The sequence below is a fragment of the Coccinella septempunctata genome, chromosome 2, assembly GCF_907165205.1.
Source record: "Coccinella septempunctata chromosome 2, icCocSept1.1, whole genome shotgun sequence".
Taxonomy (NCBI): Eukaryota; Metazoa; Arthropoda; class Insecta; order Coleoptera; family Coccinellidae; genus Coccinella; species Coccinella septempunctata.
This window is the reverse complement of record NC_058190.1, coordinates 35879243-35903886: the sequence shown is the minus strand read 5'-3', so window position 1 is coordinate 35903886 and position 24644 is coordinate 35879243. Positions and strand designations below refer to the sequence as shown.

At 33.4% G+C, this 24644-nt stretch overlaps 1 protein-coding gene across 1 annotated transcript in view; it reads right to left on the bottom strand.

The window, feature by feature from the left end:
* LOC123308296 (RNA-binding protein fusilli) overlaps positions 1 to 24365 on the bottom strand; it is a 98137-nt gene extending 73772 nt beyond the window's left edge. Inside the window, exon 1 of the mRNA XM_044890898.1 lies at positions 23492 to 24365. Coding sequence (XP_044746833.1) covers positions 23492 to 23641 — 150 coding nt within the window. The 5' untranslated portion in view covers positions 23642 to 24365. The remainder of the gene's footprint in view (positions 1 to 23491) is intronic.
* Positions 24366 to 24644: the final 279 nt, after the last annotated feature.

Sequence of the window (24644 nt, the reverse complement as noted above, 5' to 3'; positions counted from 1 at the left end):
CCATTGAGGTGCGAAGATTAATTTATTGTTATTGTCCGGTTTCTGTGTATTATTTCAAATAATGAACACCTAGGATCGGTAATTGTGAAGAGTTGTAGCTCCCTTCGAAGTTTTCAGTAGGAATGAAAATATCTATATATGCAAAAATTATACCCTATCAAATCAACAAGGTGATAATTCTGACTTTTAAAACATCACCTGATCTTGTTCATAATGTCACGTGAGGTGTTAAAAATCTATTTTTATTCATTTTTCGAAATGAAAATCGATAAGAAACATACACATTCATGAATTTTTGCTGTCGTTCGTCAAATATGATCTAGCCGCAGGCGCATTGTGTATGTCGTCCTAATCACAAGCATAAAAATTGAAGGCCATGTTTTTATGATTATGCTTATTACTAAAGCTCCTTGCAATTATGCTCCAGGTAAAATGTTTCGGTTCAATTTGATTTGATGATTTGAACAGTACCTAACACTAATGAAGACTATGTTTATAAAGGTGCACAGAGAGATTCTTCGAACATCAAGGAGTATACATCAGGGTGTATTTGAAGGTGAGGCTTTTTTATCAACAGAAGGTAGAACTGGTCAAAAGTGTTTCACCAAAAGTCAGCTATACAAAACTTTCCAAATAACAAAGTTGAAGAAAAAATTGAGAATGTTACGTTTGTTAGCTGAATTGCCGCAAAATAGAGGAAAAAAACTTATCTCCTGATTCGACCATGTGGTTTCGTTTAGTATGTTGACTCGTTCGCTATTTACGTGGTAATGAAAATAGAAACTTAGGATTGCCGAACTGTTCTCATTATTTTTTAGTAACTTACACGAATTATGAAATGGCTCATTTCAATACCAACTGACAAAAGAGACTTAGGACACAAGTGCATAAGCACTTTCAAGAAACTTCCTCGATCTTATACATTTTTTTCGCCCTAAAATGCACGTTACAACAATTATTCTTCTCTCAAAAGTGACCTGATGCATCTAATCTGATGAACTTGGTTCCGAACCATTCATTGCCCAATAAACACTTATACATTAAACAATATATTATACGTTTATATGTGGTGGGGGGCGTTGATTCAAGGTTACTCGTTGAATTTTGTAACGTTATTTCGAAACCTAACTTCCACCATAGGTTGATTTCACATATAATCAACGTTTATGATCAAGCTGGTTACTGAATCCACTAACATGAAACGTTGTTATTTTAGTGCACCCTCAGCGTTTATTCAATAGGAAGTGAGAAACATTGAATTAACGTTGAATACGATACCATTCAACAACTCGTTACTGTAGTCACCAATATGTAACGTTTCTTTGGCGTACTTCCTCAACGTATATTCAATAGGAAATAAATAACATTACATCAACGTTGTATACGAAATCATGCAACAACTCGTTACTGTAGTCACCAATATGTAACGTTTCTTTAGCGTACTTCCTCAACGTATATTCAATAGGAAATAAATAACATTACATCAACGTTGTATACGAAATCATTCAACAACGCGTTACTGCAGTCACGAATATGAAACGTGGATATGTGGTGTTTTCTCAAAGTATATTCTATTGAAAGCAACGAACATCCCCTTATTGTAGCCACTATTACAGAACGTTTCCTTGTCTTGCCAAGTAGTATATATCGAAAAAAAATGAGTGTCCTGTATTTGGCATTGTAAGAGCAATAGCGATCACTTTTTTATAATGGATTGTGTATGTTCTACCAGTTACTATAGTTATAAGATCTGCTTATAATTTGAATCAATTCAAGAGACTGGTAATGGTAATAAAGAATATGTATTGAACTTTGTAGCCTTAAGCTAATGGAATATTCACTACTACTACAATAAAAGCTATAGGGTGCAGTGGTCTCGTTGGCAGCGATGTAGGGTAGGACGCCAGAGGTAGCAGGTTCGAATCCCGGCGGTGATGGATGTTTGCGGTTGTCTCGATGAACCTAGTGTGGAAAAGATATAATGTTGGCTAATGGGAACTAATTACAAGACTAGTGGATGCTGGGCAGAAAAAAAAAATATTTATTTTAGAATCAACATTTGAATTTCGTATTGTTGCAACGTTATTTCAATCGAATGGCAACGTTATATTCTCGTAGAATTTCCATTCCAAAAAGATTGTCCGCTACGTTACTGTACCACTAGAACGAAACGTATATCCTAACGACATTTTGCCGGTTTCTCAACGTAGCGTTACTTGAAGAACTCAACGTTACTTCCACGTATCTGTGTTTATTGGGTGCCCAACCATATGTTTATGTTTTGTTTCGTTTTTGCGATGCCGGAGTCATCTTCCACAGTCCCGTTCTTGAATTCCAAGGAAATTTTGTCGAATTTCTAGGGGTTGTATATCTCAGCCATTTTGGATATTTTATATAGACAATTTTGAATAAGCGACTTATTTTGATGAGTTCTACCTTCTGTCAAAAAAAAGCCTCACCTCTAAAAACGCGCTGTACAAAGCCTTCTAGACATACAACTGAATTCTGATGGGCGAAGCAGCTGTGGCTTGTACAAATAATAATACAATTTAACAGTAAAAATAATCCACCTGAAGAAATAACATTAAGTCACACAGCAACTTAACAGCTTAACAGTTATTTCCATGTTTAAACATACTCATACGGAATAAAATCATTTGCAGCCCTATGCCATTTATAATCAGCCCCTTTTTTATATCGAGTGGATAAATAAAAAAAATAATTTTTCTATCTAAATTCCAATTCAATGAAATTTTGTCGAACTTCTAGGGGTTGTATCTCAGCCATCTTGGATATTTTATATAGAAAATTTTTGGTTAAGCTGGGTTAAGCGACTTATTTTGATGAGTTCTACCTTCTGTCAAAAAAAAAGCCTCATCTTTGAAAACACCCTGTATTATTTCTGTCGGTATAGGGTATAGCCAAGAACAATATATTCCGTCCATTTGATTGAATTAATCCAAAACAGAAACCATCTACGGCTCAACCGAATTGATATGGAATGTATTATTCAGTAGTCGTTAGATAACCAGTTTCGGTATTCATTTATACTCGTCTGAAAGAGTTTTGGGTAAATTCGTTTCATTCGATCGAAACAACAAGGAGCGTTATTTTCACTCAAAATAAATTATGTAAAATATTGAATATATTATTATTTAATACGGGGAAATGGAAACGTCCGAATATCATTAAGCGTCCGATGAATCAGTGGTGGCTTGTCCGAGGAGAAGGAGACTATAAGCCTCCACAAGAATTTTGATTGCTTTTTCGATAATATCTCATGATTTTCAGAAACAAGTGAAGAATTAAATGTTTTCATTGTGCTGTTACAAAACTGTTAATAAAATGTTATCAAAAAAAAACTTCACCGATAAAGGTTTTCTCGAAATTTGTTCAAATTTGTCACCATTAGTTTCATATACGGACAGGCCAACCCGGTGTCAAAGATACCAATAGCCCTTGAAGGACAAAAATTTCCCATTAGACACACACCTCGTTTGATTTAGTAACGTGTTTTTTGGAACCTAAATTCAACCACACGTTACTATTGAATTCCCAATCGATAAAGTAAAATCATACGAAGTTCCCGAATTATTTTTCTGACGTATATTTCATCTAACCTCTTCGTTTCAGTTCAAGAAACATTGTGAAGCTGGATTGGTTGAATAGCGGCCAGTGTAACTGAGTAGCACTGCCAGAGCCCTGTGTCCTAACAGTTCGGATTCAGAAGAGAGCATTCAACAGAACAACAATTATTAAGGCTCACAGAGTACATAACAGAGGGATTCCAAAATAAACAAGCTACAGGTCTTGTTTTACTAGACGTCGCCAGAGCATTCGACAGAGTATGGCATGAAGGATTAATATATAAGATGAGATGTGCTGGATATTCGATCAAAATATGCAAGTTGATACGGAATTATCTCAAAAATAGAAGATTTTACGTGAAAGTGGGAGGAGAATGCTCCTCAACAAGAGATATAGAGGCTGGAGTACCCCAAGGATCAGTACTTGGGCCACTTCTGTACAACATATACATCCACGATATTCCGAAAAATCCAAGAACCATGCTAACGTTATATGCTGACGACACAGGCATAGCAACTCGACACCGAAATCCTGAAATAATAGAACGAGTTCTACAAGAGTCGATTGACGAAACAAATGACTGGTGCATAAAGTGGAAAATCAAGCTCAATGGACAAAAGAGCCAAGCAATATTACTACAGAAAAGAAGACTGCGACCCACAACGAAACTGGATGTTGACGGCGAAGAAATGGACTGGAAAAATGAAGCCAAATATTTAGGAATAACACTTGACAAAGGACTTACTTGGAAAAGTCATATCAAACAAGCAATCGACAAAACGAAAGCAGCGATGAATAGACTCTATCCTCTGATAGGAAGAAGAAGCCACATGTCGAAAGAGACAAAATTGAAGATAATCAAAGCCGTTGCTAGGCCTCAACTGACTTATGGATCAGTTGCCTGGGGTTTCGCGGCAAAGAGCCATATCAAAAGAATTCAGGCCACTGAAAACAAGCTGCTACGATGTGCAATAGATGCACCTTGGTTTGTCAGGAATAGACAGATTTATAAGGACCTGAAATGGGAAACCATAACGGAATTCATGAACAGAAAAGCAGAGAAATTATTCGAAACAGCGAAAAACCATCCGAATTAAGAACTCAGGAGACTAGTGGACTACGACCCAGAGGAAGACAAAAGGAGAATGCGAATTTACCGAAGGAGACCAAGAGATCAATTAAAAAGAGATTAAAATAACAACTTATTGAAAAATTCAATAAAATGTTAATCCAATAGAGGATAAACACATAAATCCCAGCACGATAGTGTGCGAGAAGAAAACCGACCAAGAGATGAACGGTTTATAGGCAAATGCTCGGAACCAAAATTCAAGAAGCAGTAGGGTTTTTAGTGGGTCTCGAGCTCAGGAGAGTGAGAAACCCCACACTGTTCCCCCTCAGGAGATGAGGGTGGTTCGTCTGTCTTGCAGATTTTCCCCCTGCTACACCAAAAAAAAAAAAAAAAAGCCCTGTGTCCTGTGTTTTGAGTCCTGGCTTGGTATGGGTGTTCGTTTTGTCTAAAAAGTATGTCCATAGATGACATGTGTAGCTTCTAGAATTCGTTTCTCAACAACGTGATTTCGAAACGAATTTTCTCAGTAGAATTTAGGTTACAACGTGTAAAAAACCTAGAATCAACGAGAAGTGGTTACGTTGCTTTGAAACTATTATAGGATTAAACGTAACGTATTTCCAATTTTCCAAACGATATTTTGCTGTTGATGCAAGGATAAATAATATTTACTTATAGTAAATATTATTTTATAACAATATAAATATAAGTATATAATATTATTTTATACGAGTAAATTGTAGTCGCAACTCTTCTAGATTTATTTATTCATTAGCATTTATTGAATTAGAATGATAAGAGAGAGTCATGGACCATTCCGAATCACCACGAGCCGCCGTTGAAATGAATTTTAATTTTATTAATCGTCAGTGGTTGAGAAGATCTGATTCTGAAATCTGAATAAGAAGAGGTTCGAGGACTCTTTGAAGGTCAGACGAAAAATGTTGGACCGATTTCCTTAGGTCTTCAACCAGTGGTTGAATATTTCATATTTTTGGGAAGATTTAATACGTATTAGGGTTTGTATTTTATTCAAAATTTGTTGTCGAGTATTTACAGAATTCTAACAGTTGACTGTGATTTATCACTACCTAAGGTTGTGTAGTGCGTAAAAGCATAAATACGTAAATAAATGACGTAATCTCTCGAGCTTTTCAAATGAATTTATTCAAAACGTTGAAGAAAGGTCACTATGTAGTTCCCTCTCACATAAAAAAATTCATGCTGCGTAAATATTTCATTCTGAGTTTACAAATGCATAATAGGACTATAACAGTAGAATTTTCTAATTGAAATAAGAACGAATTGAAATCAGAAAATGAATTATTTAATGGCAATACTATAAAAAATTTGATGGAAAACAACACTTTGTTAATCGTTCATTATTTCGACGTTTACTGATCAGAAATTGTCTCAATAATAAAGATTAATAATCAAGACAAAAGTTACAATTATTTTTTCATAAGATAAGAAATATATCGTCAAGATAAAAGGGATTGAAATGACAAAGGAACTTACAACGATAATATTAAAGTCAATTAACTGTGAAAAAAACATTATAAGGAAAAAAATGAATTTGTGTAAGAAGATTCGAAAAGAAAAAAAAAGTATAGAAGATATCGGTCGAGGAAAAAATAAAATACAACTATTAAATCGGCAACGTTTAAGCCTCTCTTCTGACGAAACAACGACAAAAAATATATAACCAAAATACATTTCGGGACTAATAAAAAATCTGGAATGATACTTGATTTGGAGATTAAATCGATTTGCTTGACAATAGGATGTTTTCATATACGATTCTGCTGAATTCAGATGTAGGCACTCGATGCTAAGTCAATCCAATGCGGCATACAGAATTGCTAAAAGTTTCATTGATTGAAAATTAGTTTCGTGTTTCATTCCATTATTCGTCGAATTTTATGACAGAGATATATATTTGTTGAGTGGAAATGAAACTGGCATGTAATGATAGTATTTACCCATGAGAATAATACTAGTTTCCTGAGCCAGAGGCGACCGACGCCGACGCGCGATGTCTAATTCGAATAAGGATCATTAATAATATTTTTGGAATGTAAAAGTTTGTATCACCCTATTTCAAAAGAATATATGGATATATTACTAATAAAAGAACATTTCTGAATCCAAATAAGGAAATGAAATCTTTCAGAATTTCATTAGATTGATAGTATATACAGGCTGTTCAAAATTTGGGCAGAAGATAGAACTCATAAAAATAAATCATTTCAAGAAAAATCTCCACCTGCAATATGGCTGTCAACCTTCAAAAACCAGTGTGATTTCGTGATTCTGATCAGTGAGATCAGTAGAAAAGTAGTTCCAGAATTGCACTGCGAAGAAAGCTGCGGGTTAATATTCTTAACGAAACCATAAATAAACAAGGAGAATCGAAAATTGTTAGCGATATTTTTAAGTATGACAAAAAATAAAAATATAAGTAGTCTTTATCTAAAGAACATATGTACAGAACATTTTATAAGAGGTGCTACAACCCTCACAAAGGGTTATACTACATTACTTCAGGAAAAGGTATCATAATACATTCAAATGCAAGGTATTATTTGAGAATACAAAAACAAGTTATTTGTCAATACTTCTTTGGATTCATTAAGGGTAGTTTCTTGAGGAAATTACCACATTTCTGCAACAATTTTCATGTATGCAGTTTTTTATGAAACTTATCTGAATAGTTTTCTTCGAAGCTTCGACAATTTTTAATGCTTAAGTTCATAGTCTTAAAAGACCTCAAGTTACAACTAAGTATGAAACATCCCCCAAATTATTATTTATATATTATAAATTGTCTCCAAACAAATGCGAACAACTTAGGGAGATGATTCCTCGATGAAAATAAACATGGGTAGTTCCTATAATTTTTTTTCGAAATCGACCTCCTTTCCAATATACAGCCTTGGAAGGCGATGGCGAGTTGACAGTTTTTATTTTTTTTTAACGGGTTCTAAAAAAACACTGAGTCATAAAACTATACATAATATGAAGCAATAAGTAGATATTACTCACATTTTTTTCAGATCTTACAACTTTATTATTAGGGGTTGAAAATAACAACCCCTTATTTTCGTGAGATAGATTTTCGAAAAATAAAATTTGCTTATGGTTTCCCATTCTATTCTGGAGAAAAAAGTCTCTTGCAAAATTTCGACACAGTCGATACTTTTCTCGGAATAAATAAAAACTTACAAGCAGTTCTGATCATTATTCATTCCATTTAATCGTATAAGTGTTCCATAGAATGGCTACATTCCGCTAAAATACATGTTGTTATTTTCAACCCCAAAAAATAAAGTTATGAAATCTAAAATAATTGTGTGAGTAACATCTACTTAGTGCTTCATATTATGTTTAGTTTCATGACTCAGTGTTTTTTAGAACCCCTAAAAAAAATTAAAAACTGTCAACTCCTCATCGCCTTCCAAAGGCTGTATCTTGGAAGGAGGTCAATTTCGAAAAAAATTCATAGGAACTACCCCTGCTTATTTTCATCGAGGAATAATCTACCTTAGGCATTAGCATTTGTTTACAGACACCCTGTATAATATAGGTACTTAATTATTTATTATCCTTGAACTTAAATTGTTCGAAGTGAATTTTTGAATGATATATCAAGAGTATATTTTTTCAAGCAAAAACTGAAATTCGATAATGAAAATCGAGCACGATTTGGGATAACATTAGGATCTTTATAAAAATGATTTTTCCATGTTCGTCATCTTCAAAGTTTTCTTGGTGAAACGGTTCATTTTGACCAGTTCTACCATGCTAGAAATAAACTCACCTCCAAAATAACTATGTCATTCACGATTTTGATCGATTGTAACTTTGTCATTGAAAAAACTTTTGCGAATAAGAAGAATTTAAACAGTAAAATTTGGTATGGTAATAAGACTTTTTATATCCGAATACTGAATAAAAGGAACCTCAGTAATGGCCCTTTTTCTGGAGTATCTCACAGAATGATTCATTATTCATGTATGATAATAATGTCATGGTACATTGTCTGTGGGGGTAGTCAGTCCATGGGATTTCCGGACTAAACGTATCCTGTTGAATCGAAATTTAAAAACATTATTCTAGGCGCGATGTTAACTCGTATGCCACCTCGATTCTTGCCGGCCAGGAAGGTTGTCGGGTGCACCGAACAATTCCTAATTGACTCTGGTTCCTTCTGTTCCCATTAATTAAGGCTTTTTGTCGGTATCAACGGCCGCATCGCGATACGCCCATCTGAAGTATTTTCGGATTTTTCCTTAATTACTCGTTTTGGGCAACGAGACGGGGTGTTGTAACCGGTGTGTGTGGTTTCGATTAAATCAATTCCCAGCAGGTTTTGTAACTGTTTTCTTCTGGTTTCGGCGTTTCTCGAAAACTTGTTGACATGGTTAGGGATACGAATTTATGAAGAAAGGAAATGGAGTCGATTATAAGGAGACCGGTGTGAACATTTCGGAGATCGAAAAAGGTTGCAGCTTGGGAGAGGTCATTTGATTACCAGGACACCTTTCTACCCCGAGATCAACGAGACGAGACTTTACTGAAGACTAGTCTCGTCTCATCTTGAGTCTCATACAAAAGTCTCGTATTATAACAGTCGTAGTCGATTTGAATCTATTAATAATTAGAAGTCATACTCTAGTTAATCTATCGGTTGATTTTCTCCAATGATTTGCCTTCTTTTAATTTTGTTAAATGAGTGCTTCTCGACAAAGATTTTTAAATTTTCGGTTTCAATCGACTTTTTCTAAAGTTATTATAACCGAAAACTTAAAAATGTTTGTCATCATCGAAGAATGCAAGAATAGGAAATTTGAAATTCAAGGTACCTATTATGTGTATTCAAAGGTTTTTCTTTCAACAGAAGGTAGAACTGGTCAAAATGAAGCGATTCACCAAAAATCACTTATATAAAACTTTCAAAATGAAATAGTTGAAAAAATAATTGAAAATGATTACTGAAATAGATCCTAATAAAACCCTAAACCGTTTGTAAGCTGAATTAACACAAAGCAGTTGGAAAAAACTTATCTCCTGATTCGACCATGTGATTTCGTTTAGAATATTCACGTGGTTATGAAAATGGAAACTTGAGATTGCCGAATTGTTTTCATTATTTTTCAGTAACTTACACGATTTTATGAAATGGCTCATTTCGATATCAACTTTTTCACAATCTTCTTGTTCGAACATTTCAACAATCGTCGTAAAATTGGGATGAAATGTGGAAACATCATAGCATTTTTTCAACAAACTAGCACACTCTTAACTTTTAAGAAACTGCCTTGATATTGTGGAAAGTCCAGGAGAAAATTACAGTTATTTTGTATAATGATATAGACGTAGACATTTGGATGTTCAATAGACTGAAAGGTTGATATACCATGGTCGTAAGTGCAGAGAAAAAAAATTTAAGCTATTCGGAATTCAAGTATCCATTGTTGCTGTTGAATCATCGGTAATTGTGAAGAGTTAAAGCTCTCTTCAAAGTTTTCAGTAGGAATGAAAATATCTATATGCAAAAATTATATCTGTCAAATCAACAAGGTGATAATTCTGACTTTTAAACATCACATGATTTTGTTCATAATGTCACGTGAGGTGTTAAAAATCTATTTTTATTCATTTTTCGAAATGAAAATCGATAATAAACATACACATCCAGGAATTTTTGATGTCGTTCGTCAAATATGATCTACAAGAAGGCGCACTGTGTATGTCGTCCTAATCACAAGCATAAAAATTGAAGGCCATGTTTTTAAGATTATGCTTATGACTAAAGCTTATTGCATTAATGCTTCTGGTTCAATTTGATTTAATGATTTGAACAGTTCTTAACACTGATGAAAACTATGATTATAAAGGTGCACAGACAGTATTGTTTGCGCTGAGAGTGTAAACTCTTTCAAAAACAGACTAGACTCATTGTAGTTTTTATGTGCATAGGATTGCTGAATTTTGTTTTTATATTTTTGTTTTGTTTCTATCTTCTGAAGTGTCATTTATTTTCATTTTGTATGAGATTTATAGGCTACGGCCTCTTCTCTGTTTCCTTCATAATAATAATAATAATAATAATTAGTTAGTATACAGGGTGTATTTGAAAATAAGGCTTTTTTTCAACAAAAGGTAGAACTGGTCAAAATGAAGCGTTTCACCAAAAATCACCTATAAAAAACTTTCAAAATGTCAAAGTTGAAAAAAAAGTTCAAAATGATTACTGAAAAAGATCCTAATACGACCCCAGACCGTGTGTTAGCTGAATTATCACAAAGCAGTGGGAAAAAACTTTTCTCCTGATTCGACCATGTGGTTTCGTTTAGAATATTGGCTCATTCGATGATTACGTGGTAATGAAAATGGAAACTTGGGATTGCCGAATTGTTTTCATTATTTTTTAATAACTTACACGATTTTAGGAAATGGCTCATTTCGATACCAACTGACAGAAAGGACTTAGGACACAAGTGTAAAAAATAGAATAATACTTCAAAATCTCACCAATAAAATTCGCCTAAATTCACGTATTTTTTTCACAATGGGCATCAGAATCTTCTTGTTCGAACATTCCAACAATCGTCGCAAAAATGGAATGAAATGGGGAAACATCATAGCACTTTTTCAACATAACTAACTAACTAACATAAACACTTTCAAGAAACTGCCTCGATTTTCTATAATTTTTTCACCCTAAATTGCACGATACAACAATTATGATTCTCTAAAGAGTGACCTGATGCATCTAATGCGATGAACTTGGTACTGGTATACATTGTCCAGCCATATGTTTATGTTTTGTTTTGTTTTTGCGATGCCGGTGTCACCTTCCACAGTCCCGTACTTGAAATTCAATAAAATTTTGTCGAACGTCTAGGGGTTGTATCTTGTATCTCAGCCATGTTGAATATTTTATATACACAATTTTGGATTAAGCGACTTATATTGATGAGTTCTACCTACTGTCAGAAAAAAGCCTCACCTTTGAAAACACGCTGTACAAAGCCTTTTAGACATACAACTGAATTCTGATGGGTGAAGCAGCTGTGGCCTAAACAAATAATAATAATACAATTTAACAGCAAAAATAATTCACCTGAAGAAATAACATTAAGTCACACAGCAACTTAACAGCTTAACAGTTATTTCCTTGTTTAAACATTCTCATATGGATCAGAATTATTTGCTTCCCTATGCCATTTATAATCAGCCCCCTTTTTATATCGAGTAGATAATTGAAAAAAAAATTTCTTCATTTATCTCATTGAACAATTTCGACAGAAAACGTTAATTGACTAATATTCCCCGAATTATAACAATTAAATTCATTTACAGCTATTACTGAAATTTTTTTGGTATCGAAATTATACTTTTTAAATTTTTTTCGGTAAAAAAACCGGTGCAATTGAAATTTCAACCGATTAAATAAAACCTTCCAATCATTAGAAGGTATATGTTTCATTTTTGCCACCAATTTTTTGCGATGCTTCAAGGATTCATTTCATATCACTATTTTTCGATTGCTCTCAGAAATTGCCAATCAAACCTATGCCAAAAGTTTGGTTCCAAGGGATATTGTCTAACCTAAATTTTATTAAATTCGTGAATAGTTGGTACCAACTGAAGAACACTGTCATAAATATCTTCTCTGAAATTTTTTTGGCAATAGCAATGTTTTTGTTTCTGAAATAAAAAAATATATCTGTATATACAAATCGCTGAATATGACAGAAAAATATTATTAATAGTACAAAAGCTCAACTAATCGTCTTCTGGTTTATAGTATCGCTTACTTTTCAACTGTGTAGCAGTATAATATTTTTTGCTATTTAAAATAGTTTAAATTCAATCAAAAATCAATGAATAACTTCGTGACTGATTTTTATTTACAATTTTTCTATTTATATAATATAGCGTATACGAGGTCATAGCCTGGATTGACCTAGAGATTAATATGACACAAAGAGTATCTACTTCTTAGGTGACCACTGACCAGCTCTGCATCCGCATTTCTATATGAATAATACGTCATTTTAACGTGGAAGTGGGCTAACACATTCATCAGTTAAAACATAAAGTTATTTCGAAAATTGATAGAATTTTGACATTTCGTCAGAATCGTCAGTAGAAGTTCCGTCTTTGTCATTTCGTGGGTAGAAGTTCCGTCTAAGTTAGGTTAACCTCAATTGATTATTAGGTTGCACAGTTCAAATTCAAGCCGAGTTTTAAGTTCATCCCAGATTAATTTTGACAGTTCCGTTCGATTTTATCAGTTCGACCTGAGATTAACTTCGAAATCGTCTTAATCCTGGACTGTACAACTGGGCCATAGAGTAAAGATTTACGTCCGTTGTGAGTAAGAAGAAGAATCATCTTTTTTTCGACCATTGCCAACAAAAGAACTCGAATCTAGACGGTTATTCATAATGTTATAACATACTTAAATTTTTGAATGTAATTATGCCGATTATCTTATCGGAAAACATTTTTGTTCCTTTAGAGGTGCGTACGTACAATGTTTTCTATATCGCCTTTCATTTGGCACAATACATGTGACCGCCACTTATTCTTATTTGTATCCGACTCTGCCTCTGCCGTTTTCAACTAACGTAAGAAGAAGATAACGCATGTTTGATTATCTCAAATGGCCTGTGCAATCGGTAATATTCGTTCAGCCAACATCATCTTTCTGATGAATTGTTCCTATTGTTGAAACACTCTGCAGTAAAGGGCAATGAATTAGCTTGGCGCATTCTCCTGCAGATGCCATCTTATCAGTTCTTCCTTATTCCGTCGCATTGTTACTAAACCACGTGAAATCACTTGTTTGCATCTATGGCGGCCATAAAACAATTGTTCGCGAATAGGTTGAACCGTTACATCTTCTACAATATCCCGTTCATCAGTATTTTCCGCTAAGTATTAAGAATTCGCCTGCATGCATAAAAATAGCCATAGAGATGGAGTTCTTAGCAACTAAGATGCAGTTGTTGGTCTGCCGACGATCTTGCGGACTGGTAGGGAACAGTTCTCTTGTTGGTCTCTGGTTTTGCACGTTGTAATTGATCGAATGAAGGAGTCGTTGTAACTTTCTCGCCATTTGCATAATGTGCTCTGAATACGACCTTGCTAGGTTGTTTACAGTTGGTCTAGTTTCTGTATCTGATATTGCCGATTTTGAGATCGCCGGTGAAGGGATCTGGGAGTTGCTGCATTTCTTGGAATCTCGTTGGGAATGTACCTCATGTCGTGGTCAATTCGTGATAACCACCTCCGATTTTCTTTAGTATCCAACTTTTCCAATATGGGGAGTCTGGGAGAGTTGAACCCCTTTTTACTCTGAAGCCACTTAAGTTGTATCTGTAAATGGTAGCAACTCATTTTTTTGCGTGAAGATAGGTAATAGTAGAGTGATGGTAAGATGAACATTTTGAGTACAGCAATTCTTTTTTAGAAACTGAAAATTGGCTCATGGCTCCCTAAACCATGGGAGAGTTGAACAGGGGCGCGAGAGACTTGACCATAAGTTTGTTTATCAGGAAAAACATTCGAAGAAAACAATTTCCAATGACCAACGATTGTCCATGTCAAGGTTTTCATCCTCAGATGTATCAGCGTATGAAATACCTACATATTTTCTGTTTCAGAGCCACTCTAACTTATTTCCTCTTTTGAACCTTTGTATATTTTTTTACATATATTTATTTCTATTATTCAATTTTCTTTTTTTGAAGCCAACTATCATCTAAGCTCAGTTCGGGAAATTGGACCACTGGTTATGTCTCCCGACCATAGTATGGGTCAAGTCTCCCGCAATCTCTTTTACAACTTCTACAACTATTATTTAAAAAGCTCATCGTTTGTAAAACAATATTAGTGAATGAAAGCTATAAAACAAAATAACACCACGCAACTATTATACTTTTCAGACAGTGTAACAAACAAAAATTATTCAATTTCTTACTTCCCAACTACAAAATCAAGTTCAACCCTCTCACTCCCGAACTGTTCTTATGGCGGCCAAAATGTAGCCGCCACTAGTTGTGCTTTGTTACGAGTATGTTGCAAGCTATTTACGATACCGGTTGCGCGAAATTTGAATTGAAATATTTGAGGTGGTTCAAGTCTCCTACCTGAGCAAGTCTCCCGGACTTCCCCTACAATAAAAAAATAAAAGAAGAATCCTGCTCAGGCAATAGCTATGGGTATTTCATTTGTTTATTTTTGTGAATTTTTAGAAATGCAAACCTTGGGACTCATCTTTGAGCATGAATTAGTTGAAAATGATCATTCCCTTGATCGGTACTGTCTTTTCTGTGAACTGTGTGAGGAAATGTACGTCAATATCTATGTGTCTTCAGATTATCTTATCTTTAGTATAAGATGACCAATAAAAGTATTTCACCAAGTTTTGGCTTTATTTGTCTCTAGATCTTTCAAACTGTAGATGGTTGTTTTGTATCATCCATCCTATTGATAATAAATTGAAAGAAGAAAAGTGTCCAAGAATCCCAATATTCTTTCATTTCATAGTATACTACATTTGGTGAGCACGGAGTGGCATAGGAAAGAGGGAAGAATCAGCTGATTTAGAGGGTTGGAAAATCATTCTCTGTGAGTGGACCGCTACATATTGAAAAATGTCAATAAGTTTTAATTGAAATACGGCAGTGTGGCTTGTGTAACACTGCTATGATCCGGGCGCGACAATATCATATGCAAAACAATATAATTTTCTTGCCTGAACGAGTAAAATACCTTCATGAACTTTTTAGGGTTTTCACTCCCAATCTCTGAAACAAAATCAATTAAAAATGAAATCAACGATTTGCTCCTGCGTAAATTCTTGCACTAATTTGTCAGGAGCAAATTAACTAGAAAAAATTGTTGCCTGACAATGAACTCAAAATAAATAACGTTGAAATTATAATTCTTTGTAACGTTTCGGAGTCTATATCAGACTCCTTCATCAGACGAAAAAATCTACTTTTGAAAATCTTCTGAATTGTCGCTTTTTGTCTGACATTAATTGTCAACACACAGAAACAGAGACTGCACAGAAACGTTGATTCATTTAATTTTGAAATTACTGGATGACAGTTCCTTCTTTAGTAAATTGATCCAAATATGATCTATTCCTACCGAACAATTTGCCAAATTATTATCTTGATCTAATAGAATACACGTAGACTCTTTAATTTTTCGTTTAAAATGGTCTGGTTCTGTCATTAAAATTTTAGTGTTGTCCCAATCCATCATGTGGTCTCCCGTATTAGAACAAATGTGATCTGCGATTTGTGATCGATTAATTTCTCTATTTTTAATATTATTTTTATGTTCGCGTTTTCTTATTTCTAGAGGTCTGGACGTTTCACCTGTATAAGTTTTACCACAAATACAGGGTATGTTGTAAATACAATTTTTTGTTTTTCGTTCAAAGGTTTAGTTCTTGTTAATATAGTCTTAAATCATTTTGCGTTTTAAAAACAGTTCGTATGTTGAACTTCGAACCGATTCTTCTTATTTTTTCTGAAAGGCCATTAACATAAGGAATTACATTCAACAAATTTGGTTGTTCTTGACGGTTTGTTGGTTATTCCTGATCATTATTACGATTTTGGTTAGTCATTTTTCTCTCTAAATTTAATATTGTTTTTTCAATAAAATTTTTTGGGTATTGATTATCCCTAAGAAAATGTTTAATGAAGTCAACTTCATTATTTCTAATTTCGGGTGTAGATGAAATTAAATTAGCTCTATCATAAAGTGTTTTAATGATACCTCTTTTGACACTTACTTGGTGATTGGAATAAAAATTTAAATATCTTTTAGTATGTTGATTTCATTTTTAATTGATTTTGTTTCAGAGATTGGGAGTGAAAACCCTAAAAAGTTTATGAAGAGATGCAAAATCCTCCCAAAATAAATTTCAATCGATATCTGAGTAAAATACCGTTGATTTTCTATTGGAAAACGGCACGGTGCTCCGGCTTAATCTTTTTTTCTTCATTTGGCTTCTAAACATTCACTCGCTGATGAATCCAAAATATTAGACTACGTCGATGCAGGAAAAGTAAACGCCAGAATTATTTTTGGTGGGTTTCGATTGATGAACTTTGATAACTTCAGGTTGTTTTATTTTAAAAATTCAAATCACTTCAATAATCCAGACACCTCAATTGTCCGGGCATCTATTTGGTATGCTATTCCAGTTGCTTCCTTGGAAATGTAATTATATAGTAATTGGTATTTCATATACCTAACGCTGAAGAATTTTTATTTCGATACTTACGCCTTCAATATAAAGGTACATTTGAACATTAATACAGTTAGACAGATAGACAGTTTTTTGTCTATCAGTTTTACATTCCTTATTATTGGTACTTCATTTTATTTTTCTACTTTTTGAACCACAAGTACAGGAGAAAAGTAAAAATCAAACCATATTGAACATCCTAACGTCTTATGGAATTGGAAGGACCCTGTTTCATGAATTTTATAAACTTTTACATTTTTGGGTTTTTTGGCCTTGAATGGGTTTGCTATTTTTTTCATCATATTCGGAAAATGAAAAATGGGTTCAGCTAGCTGAATCAAACCTCCTATCGAATTTTCATCTAGAAGATGATCTCACAATAATTTCAAACTTATTTATGGTTAATCAATTAACCTCGTGAAAAATTCTCTGCTCCCTACTTGTTGGACAAATCAGGGATTTTCTAGATCATCGTTGAGCTAGCAGGACCTAACAGCTATTGAGCTACTAGCTCAATGCTAAGCTTGCAAAATCCACGATATCTCAAACAAAAAACAAACTTTGAAAATGTTATTTTCAGCTTCACGGGTCTGAAATATGTACAGAATGTATTTCATTTCAAAATCACAAAAAGATACAAGAATATTCAATATTTCTATTATGTATAGTCGCAGAAGAATTTTTTTGTCCATTGTATAAGTTCATGACTAATATCCCATTCACATCAACATCAAAATGAAATATTTGGCCTTTTCCCGATTCTAACTAAGGGTTGTTGAGAACTGCAGCGGGGGATATTCAGTACATAGGCGGAAAGACTCTGGAATGATTATTATGATTGGTTCTAATTGCAGCTAAATGTTTGAAGGAACATGGATGGGAAAAATGATTACACCTCTGGTAATTTCTGATATGTAGAATTATTTTAATGATAAGGAAGCAATTACTTCTGTTCAAGATCATACTGTAATGGGTGGACTGAGAAAAATCGAAACCTTCAAAGTGCATCATCTAACTTTTCATTCAATTCATTCATTTTACAAAGCGAGTCGATTTTTTCAACTTTTTCTCATCGTATCCTCATCGGGTTTTTTAAGGTTACATTCCAGCCTCATGAAAATATTATCGTCGAATATATCTACTTCGAATAGATCGTATACAAAAATAGCTTTTACAGTCATCAAATTACGTAAAATATTCTATCATAGGTTCTCAGGATAGTGCATTATCGAAGATGATTATCTCACGACACAATACTGACCTACTTATCCAACCTTTGGAAGAAAATCATTCTAGATTACCCATTTATCACGATCAAAAATTTTCAATTATAAAATTGACGTGAAATACGATCAATAACAAACTTCTTACTTTTATATGTCCACTATTTTGGATTTCAACACTCTTCAAGGTCTGCATTATAAAGGAGGTTATTTACAGAGATTTTTATTTCTCAAAAAATGCTCAAAGGAAATCTACAATTTCATTCATTCATTCATTGGAGTGAAGAACGAGAAATATCTGGCAATGATTTCAAAGGATGGAAAATCTATGGCCAAATCTGGCCATAGAGAAAAATAAATTTTTACAGAAAATCATGAGCTCCTTCAATTGAAATAGGACATGGGTTACACATTTCACTAAAAGAGTTAATTTTTGTTTGGTTTTGGGTAGTGTTACTTTTTCATTTCGTCAAATTCTTTCTCTCAACTACGTGACTTATTGAAAATTTCGATTTACATTAATTTATCCACCGAAATTACGGTCTTAATATTTCTTTGACATTCCTCACCAAGTAATTTTCAAATTATTTGATTCGCCTAAATAAAGTATACTGAACGAGTTGATAAATGTTAACGAGAATATTTCAGCTCAATCTATATAACGTTACTTCGTTGATGTAAATGTGAAATTAATTATACAAAATTAAAATTGAATACATTATGAAGAAAGAATCTCAATCTTTCCCCATAACATTTGGATACAGGTTTGGTTTCCAAAACTTTGACTGATAAAGTATTTCCACATCTCCTTTCACTATTGGCAAATTCTCCACAGATATACATATACATCCATTCTCAGAACAGGTGTTCGTTTATCTCATATCGGATATTTGAAATTTGAAGGAAAGTTTTCTGATAGGCTAGTAAGTATCAAAGTTCAGTGATTCCACAAGAAGGGATATACATAAACATAATTCTTATGTTTATACTAAGCAGGAAAATGTTCATTTAATACTTTGAAAATCACATAAAAAGTCAGGGTAAATCCTTCAACTGCATATTGATTTAAAGTGTAAATTTCCCTCATTGAATAAAATACTTTTTTTGATGTATAATTTTTCCGAACCTGGAGAAATATCCAATTGAATTACATTTATCAATAGTACCTCTAGAAAGATGTTACTATTAAGGTTGGAGAAAATTGCCTGAATTTTTCACCATTTTCTTCTATGATCTTCCCAATAGGTATTATTAAAGAATCGAATTTTTATGTTTCCACTTCAGCCATTTATGTGGATTATTTGACACTGCAAAATCAGATTCACATCCACATATAAATGAAGCCTAATTGCCAAAATTCTACCTTCAATCGAAAAAAATATGGATGTTGTCCATATCACTTCAAAACAGACTTCTATAAATATCTAATCAATATGAATTAGATATTTTGTGTTACGTTGACTTAAAACTCTAGCCAATTCACCTAATAATCTAGTTAACTTTAGATTTCTTTTTTTATTTACCTGATAAGCTGTCATGTTAATTACAATTTTCAAAAGAGCTCTTACTAATGGAACTGAAAGCAGTGAAATCAATGAGAAATTTTTCAGTTCTCCATTTGCTCTAAGGATTCCTTGTAATTTTTTTTTTTTAACTAACTTCTAACTTCAAAATTCTCATTGAAGGCCATGTATTTATTAGAGTCATTGGAAAGGCATGTTTTTCAATGGATGTTTCTCCTTACAAGCAAAACATAAGTGGTTCTCTTTTAGATAAGATTAATATAAAATTTATTTATGAATTGTCATTTCGTGTTGATGAACTGAAATAATTGAACAACTACATACTCCATTTGATGATATCGAAATTCTAAAAATGAAGCTATAGGGAAACTATAGACTGGTTTGAACGTAGCATGCTATTTAAAACATATAGTCATCGACCTGACCCAACTATGTGGTAACTTTCAACACGAAGTATACAATCGATTCATAAAAAAATGGTTGCGTACAGAAACAACCCAAAAAGTCAACATAACAAAATAATCTTCAAATTTGTAATTTGAACTGACTAGCTGGCAAGTTCTTTCTTCGTAAAATTATTATTGTACATGGTTCCTTCCCTTTCTTAATCTAGAAAATGTACAATCAAAAACCTGTATCCTCGTTCCAGGTGTACCAACTGCATACCTCTCCTCTACTTCTCTCTTTCTATTCATAAAAGTGGACTCTAGGAGCGATCTACACGCATGCCCATGCCTTTAAGTATCTATTATCATGACGTTTCCTTCGCCAAGGCAGGTGTGTCAATTTATTGTGTAAGTTTATAGCTTGTAGGGTGATAATATCGAAGGGTGGCCTTAAGATTGCAAACTTTGGGGTCTGGGGTGAGGTTATATAGCAAGGAGGATAAAAATGAAGACCCTCAGCTTCTATAAATTGATGCTTTCTTCAAAGTACAACTGAAATACTCTATTTTAGTTGTACCCTGCTTTTCTATTCAGTGCAAATGCATGATACTGCCAACAGAAGAGACTTCACCAGTAACTTAAAATTCATATTACTAGCAAAAACAGTACCCAAAGTATTCACATGAATAATTTTTTAGTTAATGTGTTAGTTGGAAAAACGATCTGAATAATCTGAAAAAATGAATAATGTAATTCGAGTTTTTGAGAAGAAACTAATTCAAGAATTTCCTACACAAATCGAGTAGCTAATAAAAACTATCCCTCTTTTGTCTATTTTAATTCGATTCATCTGGTAGGTGAAAAATTCAGAAACAAAATCATAGAATTATTTCGTAAAATATAAATTTTATTTCTTTAAGGGGGCAGGCCAGATCATGAATTTTTTATATGCTACAAACTGAATTCGTGGCTAGTAATAGAAATTAAAAAGTGGTTAAATAGTAAGTTTTCTGAAAAGAGAAATTTGAAATAGGCTTAAATTCTATCAGATATAACTCGAATGGATTAATAGGAAGATTAAAAATTATTCCATAAAAACTATTTTCTTCAATGAATCGTACAAGCAATTGAGATAATTTTGGTATTTTTATTGAGGAAAATTAAGAGATTGCGAAAAATATGAGAATAGCGAATCCTCTTCATCAAAATGATTGAAAGGATTTTTAAGTATGACAAATTCCCGTTAATTAACCTCAAAATTCTAAGTGAAAAATTTATGAACAAAAAAATTTGATATTGATAGGTTATTTTATGGGTTTATTCAGACTTTCAAAATAGGGTCTAATATACTCCTAGAAATTTGAAAAAGTGTCTACGTTTGTGACTCATTTTTAATTTTAGCGTAAAGATAAAAAATAATCTCACAGGCATGACACCAACAAATTATATGATAGATATACCGAATATTTCTCGAAAAGGGCAATAGTTGGAAGTTAAATATTCTACAGAACCTAATATCTTCACAGAAAGCTTTGACTCATAGTTGCTTCAGCATGAATGGGGAAGAAGTATTAGAAAAATTCTCTGAAATGAAAAGACAATTCTAAACGAACTTCAACTGACATTTTAAGTACTTTTCAGATAAAAGATATTAGTACTGTTTCGAAGTGTTGCTTTGTCGATCAGACTTGCGAATACAATTTAGTCCCATAACGGTACAACAGGTAGGTACTAACAAAATGTCCAAGTTGACAAGTATTTCCTTCCATTAACTGTTGTAGTGAAAAGAGAAAGGCAGTGTTGCCAGTATCACAAGTACCGAGGAACCTATACCTTCACCAATTGTTGTAATTACTTGTAGCTCTGATAAGAGTTGGACGGTTTTTCAATAGATAATACCTTTTACCAACAAAGTTAACCATTACGAATTTTCTTTGTGACACTCAAAACATTGAAACGACATAAATGTGGGCAGTTATCAAATAAATGGCGTTAATTCATATTTATATTGTACTGAAGAGGGTACTCTACTCTTATAGAAAGTATACATTCATTATTAAATAAAATGAATAATAGAAAATTGTCAAGTAGAATGATTTGCTTCTTGTTCTTCAATGATCGGAAGATTACAAGGAATATCATGGCAATCAAACGTCCAATAGTGGAGTGGATGAACTCTTAATTTTGTTTGTCGAAATACGACTGGCATTATGATGTTTACGAGGAATTGTTGCACATTTTATTTTGATCATGTTTTCAGAAAATAAGAGACTCTTTCGTCACGAGTAAAAGTTTGAGAATCTAGTTTGCAACGAAGAAACCAAAATATTGGGACTCGAAAATAATATGTTATTACGAAAGCCCTACTTCACAAAATAGTTCATTTTGATGACAGATACCACAAAAATTAAATACACGTCCAGAAGCCATAATTTATATACAGAGTGAGGTAAAAAGCAACACTTTTTTCTTCATAATTTTTTTCCGATTCGGCCTAGATAAAGAGATATAGCCATTTTAAATATTCATAATGGGCTGTGCCACCCCTGGAAAAGTATTAAAGTTAATACTCAATGATAACAAGCTAAACCTATGACACTACTCATCTGTCCATCAAAATGGCATTCAGCCAAATTACCCAATTTTTAGAATATCGCAGATATCTTTATTTTGCATAGGAATAAAATTATTGTAAAACGACGCATTATACCTGAGAGTAAAAATTAATATTCTTATTTTTCAAAATGGTCAAATATTCAATTTTGAGAGTTCAACTCAGTTTAAGGTTTTGAGTTCATTGAGTTTCTGGTATTTTCATTGTATGTAATGGCCATAATGAAAAAACTGGAAGATATGTGTGGAATTTTGTGTTCGAAGAAGATTCATCACATCAATGAAATACTATGATGCGAAAATCATTCTCGATAAAATAGTTTGTGAGATCAAACTCAAAATTTACGTTTCTTCATGGACTTTCAACATCCTGTACGTTTTCAACCGAGCTGAATTGAAAAAATGGCAAAGACAAAAAGTGTTTGGTTTGACCTCAGCAATCTTCTGTTCAAAATATACGTACTGGTCAAAGACTCACCCTGTAGGTGTTTTTCCAGGATTTCACTGGAAATTTTTTTCACCCAATACATTATTTTCCGGAGATTTCATGTTTTCGTTACATTTTCCCTAATATTTTCTAATTATATCAATGATTACGATAATGATACACCGCACGAAAAAATCAATTACCAAAATAAACGAAAAACTTTGGACCATTCGATTCTTTTTTCTTTTCTAGTACAGTTTTGGTCCTATAAGATCTTAATAATTTCTTTTAAATATTTTCATTTCAAAACATCGAGATCCATGATCACAGAAGCGCCCACTAGAAAAAGAAAAAGATGTTTATTACTCACCTTATTCTGTACATGGTCGATGATAACATAGATGAGCAAGACAATCTCCTGTTCATCAGATCCCATAAGAGGTCCCTGAAGTCCAGCAGTAGCCACATACAAAACACAGATATGGTGTGGCCCAATCATATTCAATGATTTAATACTCATTTAACCAACAAAAACACATCAAAATGTCATCTTCGTCTTCCCGAAAGCCTCTAACAACGTTGCCACGTGATCCACCTGTTGTATCCAGGTAAAATCGCAGATTTAACAATAATTTCAGTTATTCAGATTTTGTGTTATCGTCCTGGCTTAAAGAATTGAGTAATCTTATCTTCTAATGGAAGATATAATCACAGATTTTATTTCCAATGTTTACTTAACCTATAGTTTTCTTGAGTCTTGTTGTTTTTTCGTTTTGCTTTGTATCACAATTGAATGTTCGAATCACGGATTCTAAGTACGTCGTTTGAGAGAGTATTTAATGATTATTTCTCAGTCTAATAGAAGAATCTCTTTATATGTCAATTCTATACGTTTGTTTGTACGTTATTGTTTATTTCTTGCCGGGATATTCCTTATTGACTGGACACACACGGATTGTTTCAAACACAAACACTATACACAGATCACATTCACATAGTCTAGGGTTTTCCGATGTATCATACAGATAAACTGAATTGTTCAACAGGTAGCAGCGTATTAATTGAAAGCCACAGTACGCGAAACTTTGTTTCCATATATGCAACAAACGTCTATGTTTCTCATGTAAAGGTATTAACGATATCTCACAGCCTTCCTCTTCGGTTTTTCGAAACGCGTATGTTTGTGTGGAATTTAGTTGTCTACAGGTATCTCTGTAGGCTGTTTTCCTGTGCAAGGGACCGCGTAGACTGGTTCTACCTGAGAGAGGTGAGCCAATCGCCGAGAAGGGTACGCGTACTTGAAAAGGTGATCATAAACTCATTGACTTGTACGAGGATTTGGTAGGTATCGTGAGGGTGGAAAGTGAATTGGTTAATTTAGCATAAATAAATAATTTAGCTAATGACATTGGAAGAATACGTTTCGAAATGATGTTCCTAATAGTCTGACTTATACTTTTAGGAGGCCTCGAAGTTAAAAATTTTATTTGGGGATTGCGATCAAAATACATGATGTTTCCAGA